This window comes from Aplysia californica, unplaced genomic scaffold (genome assembly GCF_000002075.1).
Source record: "Aplysia californica isolate F4 #8 unplaced genomic scaffold, AplCal3.0 scaffold00023, whole genome shotgun sequence".
NCBI lineage: Eukaryota > Metazoa > Mollusca > Gastropoda > Aplysiida > Aplysiidae > Aplysia > Aplysia californica.
The window spans coordinates 1037590-1060421 of record NW_004797293.1 but is presented as its reverse complement, the minus strand read 5'-3'; the positions used below and the strand labels follow the sequence as shown (position 1 = coordinate 1060421).

General features: G+C 37.1%; 1 protein-coding gene across 1 annotated transcript in view; it reads left to right on the top strand.

Moving 5' to 3' along the window:
• Window positions 1-22832, top strand: part of LOC101845064 (low-density lipoprotein receptor-related protein 2) — a 44877-nt gene that overhangs the window by 4039 nt on the left and 18006 nt on the right. Inside the window, exons 4-23 of the mRNA XM_005090923.2 lie at window positions 411-521; window positions 1315-1446; window positions 3586-3696; window positions 4373-4495; window positions 5015-5186; window positions 5964-6171; window positions 7092-7290; window positions 8899-9018; window positions 9636-9870; window positions 11500-11590; window positions 12383-12480; window positions 12817-13023; window positions 13439-13611; window positions 13997-14125; window positions 15527-15649; window positions 17145-17267; window positions 18550-18777; window positions 20460-20588; window positions 21598-21717; window positions 22092-22223. Of these exons, the coding sequence (XP_005090980.2) occupies window positions 411-521; window positions 1315-1446; window positions 3586-3696; window positions 4373-4495; window positions 5015-5186; window positions 5964-6171; window positions 7092-7290; window positions 8899-9018; window positions 9636-9870; window positions 11500-11590; window positions 12383-12480; window positions 12817-13023; window positions 13439-13611; window positions 13997-14125; window positions 15527-15649; window positions 17145-17267; window positions 18550-18777; window positions 20460-20588; window positions 21598-21717; window positions 22092-22223 (2964 nt within the window). The remainder of the gene's footprint in view (window positions 1-410; window positions 522-1314; window positions 1447-3585; window positions 3697-4372; window positions 4496-5014; window positions 5187-5963; window positions 6172-7091; window positions 7291-8898; window positions 9019-9635; window positions 9871-11499; window positions 11591-12382; window positions 12481-12816; window positions 13024-13438; window positions 13612-13996; window positions 14126-15526; window positions 15650-17144; window positions 17268-18549; window positions 18778-20459; window positions 20589-21597; window positions 21718-22091; window positions 22224-22832) is intronic.

Genomic DNA, 22832 nt, shown 5'->3' with positions numbered 1-22832 from the left:
AGGAGTGACGGAGCGAGAAGCAGAGAGAGAGAGGTGGAAGAAAGTGGGGATAAAAGATGACAGAACAGGAAAGGACTTCAATGAACAACATTACATTTTGGAGAAGAAAATGTTTTCATCACCGGCAGAATTTGATCCTGGAACTTTTTGACTGAGAGGCAAACACTGTACCTCTAGACCATGAGTCCCCTTCCAATGGAAATGATTTAAGATTATTCTTTGGCTGGTTAAACAGCACTGTATTCATGTCATGTATAATTTGTATACTGTAATGTAAGCCTATATAAGCTAAATTATGAGGTTAAAATCCCCACTGTTAATTTGAAGCCTCTTTAAAAAAAAAGACAAGGAAGCCTCTTTGCATTGTCAACACCTTACAGTTTTTTACGGATTCTATTTTTTATTTACAGCGGAAACTTGCAATAAAAACTGCCATTTCTGCCAACCAAGCCCAAGTGGAACCAAATGTGTTTGCGACAGAGGATATCAACTGGACGTTACGGCTGACCAACCATGCACCGGTAAGTGGAAATATTACTTTCAAGTCATTGTCAAACTTTAAAAAAATCGTCACCCATCATAGTCAGGAGAGATATAGACATATTTACAAATGTCATGGTGCAGTGGAATCAGGCGCTAGTCAATTTTTGGGCACATAGAGTTATCATCTTAAACATTTGTCTTGTATTTTGGGAAAAAATACCTTCTATCTTTAATAGAAGTCAAGATTATTGCGATTGGAGGTGGGTTACCTGGTATGAGAGGTAAAATTAGCGAGAAAATGTCTGCTAAAGTTTGGTGACTTCCACAGCTTGAGTGTCCTTGGAAACTAAAAATTAACAATTTTTGTACCTTTAATTTTAATGAATGTTTTTCTGCAATAATATCACCGCAAAAATGCACTTTGAAAAGCTCACAAAAAGGTGCTGAGCCATAAAAGAAAATTTGAAAAAAAAAATGCCAAATGCCCAGAAAAATGCTTGTTTCATTGATTTTAATGTTTTGACTGAGACAGTGGAACATCATCTGTTCTTCTGTAGAAAACTAAATGATTTAAGGGGATGTTTTCTTCCCAAGCTACCCCACACATCTAATTGCCTCTACTCTTCAAGACAACTATTAGAACAGACATGCAGCTATTACCGAATGGCATCATGCAGAAGAGTTAACGCTCAGATGCTACTGGATGGCTAACAATGTTTTGACGAGCACAGGATTTCACCACGCTGCCTCATATAGCGTAAAGCACATAGAGCTCATGATGCCTCACATTTATTTTATTTTCCTTTTTCCGTTTTTCCTTTATTCCATCAGACATAGATGAATGCAGCCAGACAAATGAGCAGGTATGCAGTCAACACTGTCAGAATACACCAGGCAGTTTTCGCTGTGAATGTGCCAGTGGATATGAACTTGCTCCTGACAGCAGAACGTGTAAAGCTACAGGTAATATGCTCAGAATATTGACCCTGAAGATTTGTATTTAGACTTCAGTTCAATAAAATTCGATCCTGTGTTGTTGACTGCGTGATCATATAAATGTCGATAGTCATTATATTATTCAATCTGGCCAGGCTCACTTGTTTGATACCCATGTGCTAGTTTTTCAACTGTCATTATTAGGTGCTGATGTATCTTGTTTTCACTATCTTTATTTGTATATATATATAATCAATATGTGGATGAGAAAGTTCTTCCTTATGCCTTATGTAGTTGAACTGGTTTTCATATTTATAAGAAATTTTCTTTTGGTGTGTGTATGTGTGATTTTACTCTCACTAATCATGTCAAGTTCATGAACCATCTCCCGAACTTCAAGAAAAAAAACTCTCTTTGGCGTACACTTTGAAATGTGGCTCAGTACCCCCAAACCCAGCCCACAAATGTGTCTTTGGCCTTCCCGAAGACCTAAAAACCTCATGCTCCTTAAGAAATAAAGTAAGCCCTTTCGGAATGAGAATCCAAAACGGTCGCCGAGACCTTGATTTTTCTGAAGACGTCATTGAGCCTTTTACCATGTTGAGCATACCTCCATTGCATTTAACCAAAACTAATATTGAAACGTTTTTTGGCACTTATATGTCCAAAACTGAGTTGATAGTGTCGTAAAACACCTATTCAATTCAGTAATCATGCCCTCAGTAAAGTGCTCAGTTTAAATACTTCTATGGGTAGAGCGCTATATGTTTGCAATCTATATTATTATTATTATTGTAGTTATTATTATTATCATCCTTATTATTATTATTCACATCACATCCTCCTGGTCCCAAAGTTGGAATCAACAAATACACAACAAACTCCATTACATTCAACCGAAACTTACACCCAGGAAACCATTTTCTCTACCACGAAGAGAAAAAGTAATTTTTACCCGACTAAAAATAGGACACACGCACGTCACGCACAAACATTTGCTCGAGGGAGAGGAAGCTCCTTTTTGCGTGGCGTGCAACACAAATTTCACAGTTCGGCACATCCTAATGGAATGTGTCGACTTTAATTATGTCCGTGATAAATATTTTAAATGTAAAGATATTAAGACCCTTTTTAACATCATAGAACCTAGAAGAATTTTAAGTTTTATAAAAGAAATTGGACTGTTTAATAAAATGTGAAAATATATAGTTGTCGTTGTCGGTGTATATATACATACGGTGTATATATACATACACCGAAATTTGTATTGTATATACAAATGTAAATAAGCCTTTTCCATATTTACAAAATTTTTTTATAAATGTTTGTTCGTCTTTTTAGCATAATAGAAATAGTGTGATCGTTTGCGGTTGCGAGCTCCGAAAGACTCTTTATTAAAACACGTCTGATTTTGTAGCGATGAAACCTGATGGCGCTTAAATGACCAAAATTGTGTCGATAGTGCCGTAAAACATCTACCCAATCAATAAATCAATCAATCATTATTATTATTATTATTGTAGTCGTTGTCTCCCCTCCTTCTTTTTTGTGTTTGTTACTCCCTTATGTCACCTCTAATCTTCGGCACTTTTATGACCTCATTGTGTTGCAAGAGCCATAAAACACTTACTTTAAAATTTAAAAAAATTAATACAGGTATGGCAGTTTTTTCCCTATACTTCGCCATGATACTGTATTAATACTAGGCTGATGTTAGTCTGCTGATGCAACAAGTTTGAAACTGATTCAATCTTCATTGGAGATTGTTTTTTTGTGTGGAAGTTTATACTTATTCTTAATGGGCGGTTGGCGGGTGCTCTCGTGTGGTTTGCTCCTTCTTTCCTATCAAACGTCTGTTTTTCTTTGCTTTGTTTGTTTACCTTCTAGTAACACTTTTAATCTTCAGGTCTCTTGACCTGTTTGTGTTTTCAAGTGCTGTAAAATTCTTACTAAAACTTAAAAAAAAACCCCAGAACTCTTTCATAATTAGCTTGTGTTGAAAGTGGTGATTAACATCGACTGCTTAATGTAAAACTCCGTCATATGCCATTTAAAAAAGTGAAAGTGTCGTATGATAGAGTTATTACACTGAGGAGTCGATATACTTTAATCACATTTTCCATAAGTTAAAGGCTAGTTTTTACACCTTGAATGATAATTTCTCAGGTCTCGAACCGATACTTGTTCTGGCAACACCTGATGAGATCCGAACCTTCACACTTCACAAACACGAATATGATGTGGTGATGGAAGGACTGAATGGGCTGCAGGACATAGGTAGCTTGAATTTTTACTTTCTTACTTTTTAAAACCAGCAGATGGGCATTTTGCCATCAATGCCCTTGTGGGTTTTTTTCTGAGATATAGGGTTACTTATTGATCATCTAGTCTGTTTTTGGTCATTGTTGCATGTGTGCTCTGGTGTGGTTAACTCCTCACTTTTTTTCTCTTCTTTTTTAGCTTGTAGTTAGCTACAACTTTATCTTGATGCTTACCGATATTTTGTTTCTTGTATTTATCATTAAAAAAAAAAAAGAAATGATTTTGAATGTTGATACAATCTGTATTGACTCATTCACAGCAACACGCCGACTGATAAGCTCAGCTCTTCCTCACAACTACGATGAGCAGTATCATTGGCTTGAATATTATATACCTTTATGAATACTCAAACTCTCCCTGTTCAGTCTTTCCGAAATAGCATCCATGATTTGGTCCAAAAACTATCATTTTGTCAAAGACTCTTTCAATTTCCTTTCATTTGATATATGATAAGTGGTATGATATTTTGCTAAACAAACATATAAATCAGTGAACAAAACTTAAGTGATGTACTATACAGGTGCCTGCTGGTGGAAGAAATCACATCTAGGAAGGTAGAAAATTGTGGTAAATGAATTTGAAATGTCTTTATTTTTTGTTTTATTTTTTCTTCCTTTTTATCTACTTTCAGCTATAGATAACAAAGAACATCGAATCTTCTGGTCAGAGCAAGGAGATGATAGAAGCAATCCTGGAGTTTTCTCTCTTGATCTCGTCAATCCACAGCACTCGAAAACAACCATCGCAAGTTTTGGTATGCTTTTACATTAAGGGCTGATTGCTGATTTCTTACTCTACTCTTTTCTTTTTGTGTCTCACATGAGGGAAAAGGGCGAAGTGTTGCTTTCTCACAATTTAAAAAAAAGTCTAAGAGTATCTGTATTTTGTACATTTTTCTTTTTTTTAAACAGCCAAGGCTTGTTGTATTTAAAATTTAAGATTTTTCCTGTCTGTGTTATTATATTGTGATGAGCTGTTTTTATTTTTGTGAACTTCATTACTTTGTCTGCGCTTGTCTATTTGTTTTTATGTACTCTACAATACTTGACAAGTACAAAAATTATATTTGGTTATGAACGATGACTAATGAAAAAAAAAATTCAATTTGTATACAATGAACAAAGCAGGTTGATAACAAGAGTAAAATCTTATGCTAACACAAAATTGAAAGAGCAGTTGTATTTTTACATTGTGAAGTAAAGCATTGAGTGGACAGACAGGAAATATAACTGAACTGTTGAGTTAACAGCAGCCTTTTCAAAATCCTTTTCAGGTCTTGTAAAGCCAGTAGATCTGGACTATGATCATCTGAGGGAAAACCTTTACATTCTTGACCAAGGCAAACCGGCCATCCTTGTGTGTACTGTTCATGGACTATGCACCACTGTTTTTAACAGTTTCTCCTTGAACTACCCTGCGTCTTTAGTTCTGCATGTACAAAAAGGGTATGAAGAGGTTTTTAAAAAATGTGTATATCGCTCTAACATATGTTTGAGTCTATTGTCAGTAACAGCTTAATTAAGTAATATTCGAATTTGAATCTTTTCTTAAGATTGAAATACAATCCTGTCAGAGTGACTTAAAAAAAAATAATTGTTGGGTTGATGTAAGTCAACTTGAGTTTTCTCTTTCTCAACAATCAGTATGGTGAGAAAAAGTCTGTGGCTTTAGAAAGAATGAAGCAGTCTCATAACACTTACTCAGCACTGTTTTTGCTCCTTAGTTTAGCCACAGGACAAAGCACTTTTCCTTTAAGATAATTTGAAGCATATATTAGTTGAGAATTCAACTCTTATAGTAATGGGAAACAAAGCCAGAGCTGTTAAAAGGCCATTTTAACTCTTTTTGTCCGGCAAGCCGCTCCCAGTGGCTCGCGGTGAGAACCCATGTGCCGGTGAGCCGCTGATGTGGCTCGGGTGCATTACTTTACGACGACTTCGGCATCAAATATTACTTTTAGACAATTTCCAAAAACAGATCTTTTTTATTGGGAGTTCATTCATTAGATGAAGAACTATCAAAATAGGTTCACTTGTTTTGATTTTATTAACAATTTAGTAACATTTTTGTCATTTTTAGATTTAGTACCCATGAAGGGGCCCGGCATGGTGAGTTGCGCCCCCCCCCCCCCCCCCCATGGAGCTAAAGAGTTAATGTCTAGTTTTGAAATTAAGCGTACTGTTTTGTATGGAGGTGTCACTGTCTGTGATACTTATTTTCAGCATTCTTTACTGGGTGGATCATGATGATGCTGGCACGTCTGTGATAATGAATGGCACAATGGATGGCAATTTGGCCGATCCTTTCATCTCGTCTCGGCTGCGTCACGTGACTGCCCTGAGTCTGGACACCACCACTGATCTGCTGTTCTGGTACGACAGCTTCTACCATATGGTGGAAAGTGTCAGGCTGGATGGCACACAGAGACGGGTCAGTTATAAAACGTTGTCTTTCAACCTTTTAAAATGAGTTCAGATTTTTTTTTAAGTTTAAGAGAAGAGCTCTCAGAAAATCATACATGAAGTTTGTGATGAATATTTTGCATGCTTTTTGAGTATTTTCAAGGTGACAAGTGAGTATGCCCTTTTCTTTATGAAGTGGCAAAGTAAGTCAACTCAACAATTTCACCTGCTGATTACATATGGCCAGCAGCTGCCATGCTAGTCAAAGACAGTGTAAAGAAATGAAAGGGGACAAGTTTGTTAGAACAAGATTTTGTTTATTTTTTTACCTCATCGGCATCTGTGTAGTGGTTAGTCACTTTACTCTCACGTGTAAAAGACCTGAGTTTGATTTCAATGTGGAGAGAATTTTTATCAAGTGTCTTAGTCTCGGCCCTGACAGGCAAGGTTGAAGCTCACCTCCTGAATAGTCAAAATTGTGTTGATGGGGGCGTAAAACGGCTACACAAAATATTTTTTTTACCTTTTAACAAAGCAGATCTAGGATTTGGTGTAAATCATTTTATGCACCTCCCTTTGGGGCTTCAAAATACTTGTCAATTCATGTCAGATCTCAGTGAAATTCTTGAAGCCTTGAAAAATACTGTGGATGTTGTTTCTTCATACTGACTTTTAGTTGTCTGTTATTTCAAAGCCTGTGCTGTGTATGTTATTTAGAGTAGAGCCCTGTCAATTCTTGCAGGTGGTTGGAGGGTATCATTAATTAGAAGCTCACACTTTTTTGCTTTCCCTCATGATTCTGTATATTTGTTTGTTTTTTTCCCGTACACTACGTACTAAGTATACTGGTATTAAGTTGGTGTGCGGCTTTGAGTTTGTGTGCTTCTCTTTACTCAAACTCAAACCCGTCCTTTCTTCATTTTCCAATTCTCAATTTGTTTGTTACAGACTGTGGCCAGCTCCTTGTCAGCTGTCCCATCCACTCTGGCTGTGTTTGAAGATAAGATTATCTGGGCGAGTAGAGACAAGCATAGTATCGTGTCTGCAAACAAGTTCTCCGGCACGAAATTGCACACTATGGTCCAGGAAACCCCAGCCTGTGTATCACTTTCTGTTATGCACAGTAGCTTGGCTGCACCTGCTGATGGTATCTTTTCACCCTTCGTCTTTGTGTACTGTAATGGGTGCCCAACTATAGACAGTGAAAGATCTTGTCAGGAATTTGTTTTTGAGAGTGTGTAATCCGCAGCTTGCACAGTATGCTTCCTAGGAAGCTGAAAATGTTTCTGAGTGTTCTAATAGGGTCTGCTGGGGTAATAGTAGTGTAAAGCCCATAGAGCATGTCGTAGAGTGTGGATATATATGCTATACAAATGCAGTTCTTGTTTTTATTATGATTATTACTATAATTTATTATTATAAATTATAATTGTCATTTATTATTATTTTAAACAAAATTATTATTATTATTTAAAAGAATATATTATTATCTAAGTATTGTTTGACTGATGTAGATTTTTCTTTGAATTTGTGAGGAAGTTGGCAGAGAGTTGCTTTGACAGGTCTTACTTCTCTATCCAATACGTCACTTGAGATTTATTTTTCTTCTTTTTAAAATGAGTCTTCAATTTTTTTCCTTAGCTTACTTTTTATGAGTTTAAATGAGGCTAAGATGTTTGTTCGTCACTCTTTGTTTTCAGTGTTTCTTTTATCTGTTTGTGTATGAGTACAGGCAAGTGTGTGTGTGTGTGCGCGCGCGTGTGTGTGTGTGTGTGTGTGTGTGTGTGTGTGTTTGTGTGTGCATGCGTGCATGAGGTGAAACACCAAACCAACGTGCCAGCATCTGGACAATAGGTTTATTTCATCGCATCTTCTTCTGTGCACAGTGCAGCTGTCATTTTCTTTTATATGTCTCATGACCTGAAACCTCAGCTCCTTGTTTGGGCACGTGGTTGGAGGATGCCACTGATGGGTCCTATTTATCTTTCCCTCTTTAGTTTTTCTGTCTTGCTTTTTCCCTGCACCATATGACTATTATTGTGTTGATGCACTTCTCTTTTCTCGAACTCAAACTCAAAACTCCTGTCAGATTTTGCTGGTGGGTGGTCAGGTGTGGTCTACTCCTTCAACTGTTTCTGTGTTTCTGTATTTGTCTCCATCTGCTTCCTGGCAAATTGTAGTCATTGTATCAATATTTTTATTCAGTTGAATTCTCCTTGAAACACCTCATATTGTGGTTTGCTCTGTCTTATCCTATGAATCATCTATCATTCTATCATTCTTATTGTACAAAACTAGATTTGCAACAGTGAAACGTTTTTTGGGGCTAACATGACCAAAAATGAGTCGATAGTGCCATGAAACACCTACCCAAACAAACATTGTCCATATTTCTCCTCCTTTTCTTTGTATGTTGCTCTTTAGTAACACCTCTAATCTAGTCCTCTGCCCATATATGACCTGTTTGTGGTGCAAGCACTGTAAACCTCTAATAGTGGGTGGTTGGTGGGTGCTCTGGTGTGGTTTGCTCCTTCTTTCCTATCTAACATCTATCGTCCTTATAATCTTTCCTTCTTTTATTGTGTGTGTTACTCTCTTGTAACATCTCTAATCTTCGACACTTATATGATCTTTTTGTGTTGCAAGAGCCGTAAAACACTTACTAAAACTAAACCCTCTAATTATTCAAACTGAACTAAAACAACTCATGAGGTTCAATTTCTCATCTTTCCTTCGTTGCATTCACTTTTCTCAGGGTTCCACGACTGTTTCTTGAAAAAATGCAGCCATATCTGTTTGAGTGGAACAGATGGTGACGCCACCTGTGCATGCGCAGAGGGTTATGAGCTGGATGACTCAGGGCAATATTGCCACGGTAAATGGGACATTGTATTTCACATGAATCTGTAATGGTTAGTAGATAAAGGGTACAGGTTGATGATTTAGGTAAGGGTGTGCAGTATGTTAATGATTTAGAACCTGCAAAATGGCTGCTTGCACTGCACGCTTCCCAGAGAGATTGTTTCAGAATTCCATCTGATCTGCTTGGGTAATAGTATAGATTGTAAAGTGCATAAAACTTGCCGTTGAGTGGGAATTTGTGCTGTACAAATGCTATTTATTATTATTGATACATATTCCATTAAAGATGGGATTCTGCGTAAACTGTCTTGTTAATTTTTTTAGATGAGTATCCTTAGTGACTGTTTTGAAAGGAAAAACAAAACAAAAAAATGAATCAAGAAGTGGTGGAATGGTGTTTTGAACTGCTTTCTCTAAGGGTACATTTACATTTTTAGAATTTTAACATTTCAAAACCAGATTAGCTTGAAAGGTCTTCTGTTTTAAAACCCTTTGCAAATTTATGAAATATGGCTTGTAATTTGTTATATTATCTTGCCGTATTTTGTAATTTAACCTTTCATAATAATTCTATTTTCAAATGACTACAGCTTTAATATTTTTTTCATCCATATTAATTGTATGTTTCAGAAACTTTGGATGAGAGCTCTGCCGCATTCTTGATTGCATCGGCACGTGAAGAAATTATTAGTGTCAAACTGTCTGTTGCTGGGGAGCCACTGGTCAGTTCTCTAAAGACAGACAACATGAGGAATGTGTTTGTCTTGACGTACCTCTCAAAGTCTCATGAAGTTTTATACTCGACATCTATGGAAAGTGGCAAGATTGGCATTTACAAGCTCAGCGGATTAAAAGAAGAACCAAAGTGAGTTTCCTGCTTTACATGGTGTATGTGTTTCTCAATATCTTGTACCATAAATGTGAGGCAACGTGGTTAAATCAGACTCTCGTCAAAACAATGAAACACAGAAGTGGCATCTTTCTGGGTGTTGGGTAATTTTTTTTAAAATGTCTATTTTTGGATCAAAAATTTTTATGTCCTTTAAAAAATGCATTTCTGAGTAGATGTTACCGAAAAACATTAATTAAATTAAAGGCACCAAAAATGTAAATTTCCAGTTGCCAAGGACTCTAAAGCTTTGGAAGTCACCAAATTTTGGTGGCCATTTTCTCACTAGGTTTTACCTCTTACACTAGGCGACCCCATCGCCTGCAAGAACAATATCTCCACTTAAATCAAGATAAAGGTGTATATTTTTCGCAAAATGCAATACAAATGAACAACTTTAAGATGATATAAAAAAAACCCTCTATACTCCCCAAAATTGATGAGCGCCTGATTCCACCACATTGTGACACGAATGTCAAATATGTACATTTGCTTTTGGCTCAACCTCGTTGTGTGGAGTACAATTATAAGTGCTACAGATCTGTAAGCATTGGGGTGATAGTGCAGTAAAACATCTACTCAATTAATTAACCCCCCCCCCATCAGTAAGCAAACCCTTGAGGGTTGGCTTCCCAGAGTTAAATGCGTGTACTCTCATAACTGCACTGAACAGGCTGTTAATGGCCTGTTGCATTGAACCCTTTTGCAGCTTTTGCATTGAATCCTTTTGCAGCTTCTTTTCTTAGAGAGTAAAACTTTCTGAAAGAGTAAAAGATGCCATTGCTGAACTCAATATAAATCTGAACTTGTTTGTTGATGGCGGTTGTGGGAGCTGCAGATAATTTGTACTTCTGTCAAAGTGCGATGTCATGCTTTTTGCAGTTCTGATCATCATGATTAGATATATTATTATGTGCATTTTTATTGCACATATCCAGGCTCTACAGTCTGCTCTATACACTTTACGACTAATATTACCCCAGCAGACCCAGAAACCTTCTCGATTTCTTGGGAGGAATACAGTGCAAGCTGCAGATAACTCTTGCTAAAGCACCAACAAACTGACATGATCTTCTGTTTTTTATTGCCAGTTACCCATTCCTGTGACGTGAGAAAAATTCATGTTAAGTGCTTTTGTCAAAGACAATGTTAACTCCACGAAATAAAGGTCGGAGAGCCTAACCAATAAACCACTGATGCCATGTCGTAGACTAGTGTATTTCTCTGTAAATACCTGTCTCCTACCTAAATATCTTTTCACTTGTTTGTAAAGGAATTGTCATTGTAAGCTACTCTCAAGTGAAGTTGGCACTGCATACAGATTTTAGTGTAAGATATAATGGTGCTCAAGTTGGTGTTCATAGGTGAAATGTGGCAAGAAAGATTGTGGTTCTATTTTGCAGACCCTTTTTAGCATTCATTTCCTTCGGCCAGTGCAGGTTCATGTGAAGCTTGACATCAAGGTTGATATTTATCTGAGATTTTGGTTTGAACTGAAAAAATTTCTAAGATTTGTCAATGTCGATCGTGCAGTAAAACACCTGATCAATCAGTGAATCAAATATCTGTTGAGTGATATAATCATTTTTATTCTTTTCCCCATAGGTCCACTCCCATTCTTGAAGATCTTCATGGTGTTGAAAGCTTGGTGGTGGATGAGTCCTCCTCAGTAATTTATTGGGTTGACAGCTTGAAGGTAACAAAATAGAACTCAAAGCTAAATATACCTTATTGAATAAGAAACTATGTATACTTAGCTGCCTGCGTGCCTTCGGCACAACAATGAACTAAGCACAAAAAGCAAAATTTTACAAATTTAAATGTACTTACATTATATTTTTTCTTGATTTGTTTCAACATTTAGAATGTGAAGTTCAACAACGTATTGTGATATATATCCATTCAGTCTTGTAACATCTAGCTTTGTCCTGAACGCCTGATATTGTCAGCATAGGGTAAATTGGTTAAACTGTCTTCTGCTTTAGGCTTTAGGTTGTTTTTTTCTAGATGCTCAGAAAAAGGTTTCTCTAACTTTTAGTTTCCACTGTTATATACCACTTTATGTTAAAGTCATTAAAACTAGGCAAATGAGAAAAGTGTTCCAAAATTAGTTATGGTCAATATAATAACTTTTGTTCCCAGGCTATTTCAGATTAGCTGTAATTTATTAGTTTACTACTGATCATGTCAATTTTATTTTTTATTTATACTAATAATTTTATTGTAATTCAGAGATTACTTTGTGGGTGGTTGGCGGGTGCTCTGGTGTGGTTTGCTCCTTCTTTCCTATCAAACGTCTATCGTCCTTATCTCCCCTTCTTTTTTATGTTTGTTTCTCTCTTGTAACACCTCTTATCTTCTTGCACTCATATGACCGTATGAAGTTCCGAGCGCCGTAAAACCTCTACTAAAACTAAAAGAGATTACTTTTAAAATATTGTGTTCTCTGTTGAACTCTGATGACTGATGCACAATTTTTATCTTTCAGAATACTATAGAAATTTCATCTTTAGATGGAGGTCACAGAAACAAGTTAGTGATCCCGGCCACTTATCCTTATGCCTTGGCTCTTGGTCCTGCAGAGGGGTGAGTGGTTTTTTGTTGTCAATGTGGTTCCATTTGAGAATGTATTAGTCTGAAAATTTTGTTTCTCTCTTCAAAGATAACAAGCGTCTATGGTGTAATGATTGGACTCTACACCTTGCACGCAAAAGAATTGATTTTAGTAATTTTTGGGGAAGTTTATTTTATCGAGTATGTCTTTCTGCTGGGGTGCTGTATCCCATTCAGCCAGAGTTGGCTTTGACCTGCTGAAAAAATAATTTAAATAGTGCGGATGGGGCGTACGACAATTAAAACACTTACTGAAAAGATTAGAGTTAACAGGAACTTGCCACTTAAAATCATTATGTTGTATTTCAGATTACTGTTCTACTCTGATTTGGGAGAGCCCGCCAGCATTAAGAAATGCCGTCTGGATGGTACACAGTGCGTCACCATTGTGTCCCGTGGTCTACAGAGGCCAAACTCCCTCACTCTCCATGACGGACGTCTTTTCTGGAGTGATTTTACAACTGGAGATTTGTCATCTGTTAGATTTGATGGTGGGGACAGAAAGCGACATGCAATGTAAGCAAAAGCAGTTTTTAAGTTTCAACTTTTGCTTTTTTTTTTTTAGATAGTTTAGATATTCAGTAAAACGATATCAGAAAAAGTTGGCAAGGCAATTGGAAAGTAATGTTTTGAAATGGGTTTGCTAATTTTTTTTTTCGTTTTTTGGTGACAGTTTTCAGGCATGCTTACTTCTCTTGATTTACAATAAGGATATACAATAAGGCTATAGTCTTTGAAGAGAATGGTCTTCATTGGAAGGATCAGTTAATTGCATGGAGGGTATCATAACCTGAGAACCACTGAGCTTCCAAAAATAGTTAAAATCTTATAGAAACCATTTCAAATTTGAACAATATTGATGTTTATAGATTATATCCCCCCTCTTTCAATTCCTGATATGAGTTCATTATGCTTGACGTTTTCTTCTCAGTGCTGGAGGAAATCCCATTTCTGTATCTGTCTACAAGACGACGTTATTCTGGACGGAACTTGGCTCCGCTTCTATCTTCCATAAAGATTTCAAGAGTGATGGCAAAGAGTCGCAGATTGACACTCACAAAGCAAGACTTTCTGGCCTGTTCTTGGCCGCACCACACAAGTCAGGTACTTATTTCTAGAAGAATGAAGTGACATTTTGTTGAATCTTTGCTCTCAGTAATTTTAGCTTAACTGAATCAGCATCTGTGGCGTATTGATTAGGCTATTTGCTACTGCAGAAAAAAAACTACTAGTTTTATTCTCAAGTTAGAAGTCATTTTATTGTATCTCGTGTCTGTGTCCTTGATATTGTATCTCACTTTGCTCGGGTCTTTCCTGACAGGCAGGGTCAAAGCATACCCCTCCTGAATGATCTAAAATGTATTGATTTGGGAGTAGAACATTTACAGTGATGATCTGTATTGACTTGACTTGTGCCTTCAACAGGCACCAAGGCTTTTGGTTACTGCTGAGACTGAGTCACACTATTATTATGCTGTTTGTGTTACAGTGTCCAGTCCATGCTCAGCAGACAATGGTGGGTGTGGTCACATGTGTATTCACAAACCGGGAGGAGACGTGTCGTGTCTGTGTGGCTACAGTTTTCAGATCCAGTCAGATGGCAAAACATGCCAGAGAGGTGAGAATGTAATCCTTTTTTTATCCCCATTGTGAGCCTAAAGTTTTCGTATGTCGAAATTCAATATGCTTCTGAAAAATACTGCAGCAATTTTAATTCACTATGTTCTTGACAGTTGCTGTGGTTTTAACACATAAATATACACTTCTTGTTCTTCGCATCTGATTTGAATACCCCCTCCGGGGCAGTGCCACTGACTGAAGTGTCTCTAGGCCATTCCCAAAGGGGGACATTTCTCGTTCAAGCATAGTAGAATTGTAAATGAGCTGATTCATGTCACGCTCATAACTGTGCCTGATCTACAACAGGGAACTGCTGCTTTTTCTTTCCTGATCCTTACTATTGTCATTTTCCTCTACTTCTTTTGTATGTTTGTCACTCTCTTGTGACCTGCCATTTTGGGGTGCCTTGATAGTCGAAGCAGACCGTGTGCTGTTGAAGCTAGAGAGGTGAGCAGTCTAAGTCTGATTCCCTGTAAAGACTTCTCTGTTGACACCCACCCCTTGGCGCTCATTTGACCTTATGCAGTTGCAAGCGCCGTAAAACCCTCTCCTATAAAAAAATGATTTGAATATTTCTTTTTAAATTTTGCCTCTCTCACCCTGGTATAGGGTACAGGCTGCTAAGAACTCTCCACATGTCTCTGTTCTGGGCGATCTTTTACACCTTCAATGGATTAGCATAAAAAAATAATATACAAAACTTGACCATGATTGGTAAAGTTTGGTTCTCCATGTGGGCTGTTATTACTGTTCTGAGTGACTGGAATAGTTTTTGTTTCAGTGCAATTTTATTTTCTTACTCTTACATTGTTAGTACACCTCAAAATTGCTACAGCAGTAAGTTTATAGTTTTCAAATCTTTAACATCTGTGGGTGGGTAGTTACACTATCAATAAATTTCAATCAGGACTTCACCAGACTGACCCTTTTCTATGTGCGCAGCTAGTCAATACTTCAAGTAGGAAAAAAGGTCCCTAAACTATGACAGTCACGAGAAATGTGAGGGATCACCTCAATGGGGTTTTTATCCTGGCCAATATTGTGGCACTAGAAAAGAAATCCCTCCCCCCCGCCTGTAGTCTAGGTGTGCAACCAAGCCACCTGTGACAGACTTCTGTTTTGTTCATAATGTAATTTAGTATTCTCTCTTCAGCCTGTGTTATGGATGATGCATCCTACTATTGTGCGTTGAAGGAATATTTTCCTTTCTTTGCCAGTTTACCTTCTTAAAACTGCAGTTGTTTGAAGGTATGGCGTGCAGGTTCTACTTTTCAAAAACTGTTTATTTACTGTTTCTATGTACTTTGCTCTGCCATTATGTTATCTAACTGCCTTTCTTATTACAGAAAGGGCTTTTTTAAATTTCTCAATGCTTTTTGTCTAAAACCTCAACTTTCAGAAGCGAAGAACTGTACTGGCTTTCTCTGCAAAGACCAAGTCACCTGTATTGATGCCGACAAAGCGTGTAACTACCTCCGAGACTGCCCTGATGGAAGTGATGAATGGGACTGTACTAGTCATGGTAAGACTGCGACTTTGCCTCATCTTGTCATGGCCTGAATTAATGTGCTTGCCGATGTAGATTAGTATTGCTGACAACCTTTACTTACTCACTTTATCCTTCCTCTTATGTTTCTCGGACGTCGAGGGGAGAAAGAGCTTTTTGTCTCTGGCAAGCTGGATGTCCTGGCTGATTGGGATGTTGTATTTTTTCGGGGTGGCCTTCACGCCCTTGATCCTCTTCCTTGGTCTTCCTCTTGCCTTGTTCCCTGATATTCTTTTGTAGTATGCTTTACTGGCAAGCTTGCGAGGTGCCATACTTGTCAGCTGACAACCATGTAAAAAGCCTAATTAGTACATCTTTATGGATCTGAGTACGTAAGTACCTTTTTGTGTACGAAAATACCTACTGTTTTTTTAGCATTGCTTGTCACAGTCTTGCTGATGCTGAAGAAAAATTTGAACTTTCAAAACAGGATTTGCAAATAATGAGAACAAAGCCTGTATGTCAATTGGAAAGACCTTTACTAACATTTCTGACATTATTGTTGCTGGTCTGCTTGAAATAGTTTGAATTTATTGAGTGCAGAAAAGTGTTTGTGAGGGGTGTGGAGGGGGTAACTTGTCCAATGTCCATCATCCTGACCTGCCGTGTATGTAGTGTTTTTTCAGTTTGAAAAGTTGGCAGCTTTGGATTAGGGATATGGTGGTTGTAGGAAAAGGCTTTTACGTAAAGTTCAGTTGCACTACTGTCTGAAGAACGATGCAAAAATGATGTGGTTTTGCTCCTTCTTTCTTATCAAACTGCTATAGTTTTTATCAATCCTTTTTTGTTAGTTATTCTCTTGTAACACTTATTTTTCAGCCCTTACATTACCTAATTGGGATGCAAGTGCCGTAAAACTTTTACGAAAACAAAAAGCTGAAAGTCTGAATGAGGGTGCTGGGCTTGCATGAACAAATTGTCGATAGCACCTCTGAAAAAACAAACTCAAAACCAAGTATGCCACTTCTGTCCAGCAGGGAGATAAAGAAACAGAATGTGCCATACCCCAGACTTTCAATATCATGAAGTATTTTATGTGCTGCATCTTATTGCTTTGTTCTTATCTTTCCTCCTTCTTTTCTTTGTATCGCTACCTCAGAATTACAAATTTCTGACATTTTTACTAAGACCATGAGGTCCGAAACCAAATATGTTATTTGCTCTATCAATTAAGTCTTAAGATTATTCGGTGTCGTTATGAAAATATTTAAAGAATGGCATTTGAAAAAGCTTGACATGATGGGAAATTCAAAATCTTTGACGTCAAATTTCTCAAAACTAGGTGCTGAACAGATAGAACTTTGTAATTCTGAGGTAGCGGTATGCATGTTACTCTCTGGTAATACCTCGAATCTTTTGCACTTATTTGCTCAGTTTATGTTGCAAGTGCCATAAAACTCTTACTAAAACTTAAACGATCTATGCCTTTCATGAAAAATACTACTTCTAAATCAGTTTTGTTTATCCCCAGTTACCCCGACATGTTCTGAAGACCGCTTTCCATGTCCTCGATACTGCATGCACAAATCATTTCTATGTGATGGGCAGAGCGATTGTGATGATGGAAGTGATGAAGATCCAAAGAATTGTCCGGGTAATCTGCTGTTTTCTTTATGAAAGGCATCTTCTGTGTGGCCTCTATAAAACTGAAGACATTCACACAGGACTCTTGAATTTTTCACTCTTATCTGAGATTTGGATGCCTGATCCTACCTACATTGGGATCAAGTGTGTGGATATCCAGTTAAAAATGGATCCACCTATCCATCAATCATGCCTGTGCAAATTTTGGATAGATCCATGTTTTGCCTCGAGAGATGAGTGCTGCATCTGTTGGCTAATGATTAGTCCCCCTTACATCTGAAGCTCCTTGCTTTTATAATCGACATCTGAAATTTCTCACACAATTTGAAGGGTTTTCATTTACATTGTTGTCAAGATCTTAAAGAATAATTAAGACTGGTTTGTGGAAACCAATTTGATCTGGGAAGAGTTTCAAACTTGAAATGAACTCTGCTTATTTATAGGTGCATCTAAGTCTAGAGAAAAAGTTATGGACTTGGTATATAAGTTAAAGGTTTGATTTTTGACTTTGTTGGATTGTTTTTATTGTAGGAAAGGTAGTTTACTGACATCAGTAATTTAGTGGTTTATTTTGCCGGATTTGATGCCATGAGGTCACGGGTTTAAATCCCAGTCTGGGCCAGACATTGAGTCCTTGGGAAAGAAACTTTACGTAAATTTTCCTCACTTCATTCATGTGAGAATGGGTATTCGACCAAGACAATGAAAGGTCTTGTCATTATGTTTTGTCTTTGGGTCATTCTAAAACAGCAGCTTACATTGAATTGTTTCCCAGGAAGTATAAAGTGTCTATTGTGATGATGATGTATTGTATAGTGCATAGAGCTTACTTTCCAGGACAGATATGCGCTTTGTGTTCAGTCTCATATTACCTGTATTGTTATTATTATTGTTGTAATTATTGTTTTTTTTTGTTATTGTTGTTATTCTTATTATAATTACTATTATCGTTTTTATCATCGTTATAATTTTCTCAGATCACGCAGCTATAGTGAGGAATTTTGGTTATTGGTAGGGGTGGAATATTTGAGACATAACAGTATATGTCTAATAGGTTTAGAAACGGTGTTCCCATTTGGATGCTAAGGTTGTAAATTGAAAGAAATTAGCTTTTTATTAAGTCATGAAGGATTTCCATCTTATGAAGTACAGGACAATAAATAATCCAGTCATCCTCTGTTAATGAAGTTTATGAAAAGTTTGAAGGAGTAGAAGCCAGTGAAACCCAACTGCTTATGGTTTTCTTTTTCTCATTGACCATTTGGGTTAAGACATTTTTCTTTTCTCCACAGTTGTCACCTGTGAAGCTGACGAATTTTTGTGTGACAACCGCACCTGTTTGCATGAGCTTCATGCCTGCGATCACTTTGAAGATTGTTATGATGGCTCAGACGAGCAAAACTGTGCACCTCCGGATTGTGCGGAAAATGAGTTTTCATGTGATAAGCGTTGCCTGCCAAACTCTTGGCGGTGTGATGAGGATAAGGATTGCAAGGATGGAAAAGATGAAGAGAATTGTTGTAAGTCACTGGAGAAATACCAACTCAAAAGTGAAAAAGAATTATCTGTGTCTCAAAAAGTTTTAAGTAAAAACAGGTCAGACCTTTAAAGTATCTTTTGTGTCACTGAATTGAAAAGAAACCGTTGACAAATCCATAAATGAAGGTTTATGATGAACCTGCAATGAACTGTTGTTTTTGCTACAAGTCTATTCTGCTGTCTTTTAAAAAACAGTATACAATTTTACAGGAGAGTAAAAAAATTGAATTTTGTTATCAAGAAAACAAAAATCTTGAGTCAATATTTTTAAGAATACACTTTTATCAAGTGTTTTCTTGGTAACATCATTCAGTTTTTTGGCTCTCCTGTAAAATTGTAAAACCTGCATATAGTGTATTTATAAAATGACAGCAGTATAAGTCAAGTTTCCTAGATGTCTTCAGTTTCTCTGCCAAGTAAGAGTTTTGTACTTTGCCAGTGCTTAAGACTTGGAAAATATTAAGATAACAAAACAAGAAGGCATTTCTTTGAGACTTGTATGAAAGATATGACATTTAGTTTAAGTTACAGAATTCCAGAAATCTATGAACTTGTTTTTCCAGTGTGTCAAGATTAATGAATACAGACTTTAACTCTTACAAGTTATAATCGAAGTTTAGTTTGAAATATGTAATCAATAACATCTTCAGTATGAAATATATAGGTTTTAAGCTACAGTCATTCAGTATGATCAAAACATCCTGGGCAAATTGAAGATTTGATGTATGAGGATAAGTTGTGGCACAAGGCAAACAGCTATTTCTGATGAGTGGGGAAAACAAGAAAAAACAATAATGGAGCATCAAGTCAATAGACAATGTTGACTTCCAAGAATTACGATGTATTCTTGAGGATGGTCCACTATTTGGTAGAAACCATCGTACCTTGGTTTTATCTTATTTATTGCGGCATTGGTGGTCTTTTGTGTAAGCTGTGGGCCTTCAACTGAAAGGTCATGTGTTCAAACCCCGTCAGAGACCGGACGTTGTGTCCTTAGGAAAGGCTCTTTAGGCCTACTCAAATTCTCCTCACTTCACCCAGGTGGAAATGGGTACTCATTAATAGACAGTGAAAGATTTTGTCGGTGTATTCGTGTTTCAGTGCCTGCTTGCATTGTATGCTTCTGGGCAAGCTGAGAATGTTTCTTAGTGTTCTAGCTTCTGCTAGGGCAATGGTATAGGTTATAAAGTGCATAGGGCTTGCTGCTGAGCAAGGATATGGACTATGTAAATGCAATTATTTTTGTTTATATCCTGTGCCTTTTATTAAGTTTTTCACATGTCATGTCCATGTGTAAGCATGTCTCACAACACCATAATATACATAATACAAAATAATATTAATAATAATAGATTGCATATATTTGGCGCTCTATCCCATTATATGTATATATATATATATATATATGAGAGAGAGAGAGACATAGAGAGAGACACGGAGAGAGGGAGAGAGACACGGAGAGAGAGACCGAGAGACGTATTTGCAATGTTCTATACTAATGAATGGGTGGTTTGAGTGTGCTACTGGAAGAATTTACTACAGCATGCCTCTCCCATTTGTTTCACTGTCTCTCAGCTCTGAGAGGCCATTACTGTATTATTTTGGTGTGCTTCTCGTCATGCCAGTGACCCGTAACCATAACTTTTTGTGGGTACTATTCCAGCTGAAGTCACATGCTCTGATGCTCAGTTTTCATGTGGAGATGGTTCTTGCATTCTCAAGACGGACATTTGTGATGGAGTTGACAATTGTGAGAACGGAGAGGATGAGGAGGATTGTGAAGCCGAGAAAGGTTAGTGCCAAACTTGAATTTTGTTTTAGATTTTGAAGTTTTAAAAAAGATTTAGTTCACTGGCATCTGTTATATAATGATTAAGCTCATTTCTTTTCTCCCAGTACATGTGATTTCTATTTCTATGTGGAGGGTATCTTTTATCAAGTATCTTAGTCCTTCTTTGGGATACTGTATCCCTCTTGGCCCTGATGGGCAGAGTCGACATATTCTAAATTGTTTTGAGGGGAAAGTAATACAGATCATTAAATTTAATTTGGATAGCCAATGGATGCTCTGAAAGTCTTGACTTTTATTTTCTATCACTTATTCCTACTTTAAAAAAATTTTTCTTTCTCATTGCACAAGCTATCAGACTGTGGCAAAGTATTTTTCTTTAAATTGAAGGAAAATAAGCCTGGAACTTGAAACTGTTAATTTCTTTCCGTTGTTTTCTGCTCAGCTAATTACATATGTCTGCATATTGGTCATTGCTGCATTTACACTTACTGTTGTCAACCAAATTATCAACCTAAAACTAAAAACATTCTGGCCTGCTAACATGATTTTTTAAAAAGTATATTTGAGAACAGCACATGGCTACTTAAAGGTGAGATATATTACTTTGTAGTAACGATATAGACCATGATTTATGAGATAATAATAATAATAATAATTGCATTTATATAGCGCATATCCATACTCATGAGCTTGCTCTATGTGCTTTACAACTTTTATTACCCCGGCAGACCCTCTGAGAACACTCAGATACATACTCGGCTTCCGTGGAAGCATACAGTGCAAGCTGCGGATTTCACGCGCTCAAACACTATCAAACTGACAAGATCCAGTTGCACTTCAGGTTGAAGAACTTATTATTGATTACCAGTAATAAGGTTGATTTTTAGGAAACTGTGGTGCTTATTCTGTTAAATTTTTTTCAGTTGTGCCATAAAATATAGCTTAAGAATTGCTTCAATCTTTTGTGTGTGTGTGTTATTTGTCAAACTTCTTTTGGGGATTTCAACAGTGCAGACAAGTGAGTGTTCCTTCACTTGCTATGGCGGAGAATGCCTGAGTGAAAGTGCAGTTTGTGACGACCACCCCGACTGTCCTGCCCATGAGGATGAGTCTCCACAGACATGCGCCAGTAACTATCCTATTAAGTCTATCCACCAATTTGGCTAAGTCTTATTGGAAATGGTGTGAATTCTGAGATCTTGCCTCTTAAATATGGTGACGTTAGTGTTGAAAAGGGCGTTAAATATTTTTTTTTCTGGCTGCTGAATCTTGACAAACCCTGTGCTTGTTATGCTACATAGATGACCTGTTTGTGTCTGTAGCGCCATTTTTGTTGAGGGCCATTGCGAAGTATTACTTTTACTTTTGGATGTAGAAAAATGTATTTTTATTATCCATGTCATTGTTTTCCCAAACATTTAGGAACCTTTTTTTTTTTTACACGTAATTTCATTATCTGAGCCGGTGACTCATACTCATACTCAGACTCATTTTCATTTTCAGTGTCCTGTGAAAGTTCTGAGTTCCAGTGTGCGGACAGGGAGTGCATCCCAGGAGCCAAACGGTGTGACCAGGTGGAGGATTGTTCTGACGGGTCAGACGAAGATCCACTGACCTGTCCACCTCCACCTACAGGTTACTTGTCTTCTCGTATGGCCGGTTGATGGATGATCTGTGGTTTTTTGTCTATTCTTTCTGTTCTTTTTCTTCATTTCTTTTGTACCACTCTGGCAAAATGTGGCTGTGGCAATTGTTGATCTGATGCACTTCAAACTACAACTCTTTTCTTATATTTTTTTCAGTAAGGAAAATAGACTTGTTTATTCTATGAGAGTTATTGATCACACAAGTAATTTGAGTTTGTTTTGTGAATGAAATCCTCATCAAATATTAAGGTTTTGGGAGTTTCATACAAAATTACATTTTTTTCCCCCCCCCGTAGGATTTACCTTTATAAATGGAGATTACAAGGGCGAGTGTTGTGGTAATTGACAAGGACATGAGGATGGATTCTTCTTTGTTTTTTTTGGCATATGTATATGTTTTTGGTGGTGTTTTTATCTGATTTTGTAACAGGTTATACTATTTTTTTACGTACCGCTCTTTGTTCTAAGCTCTCCTCTTCAACAATGTACAGTATATGAACAGAAATAATTAAGGTTTCTCTTGTTCTTGGAAGTATTTCCTCTCTTTAATGCTTTCCTGGGATAAGTGTGCTCTGTGTTTGAAACGTAAGTAGCATAT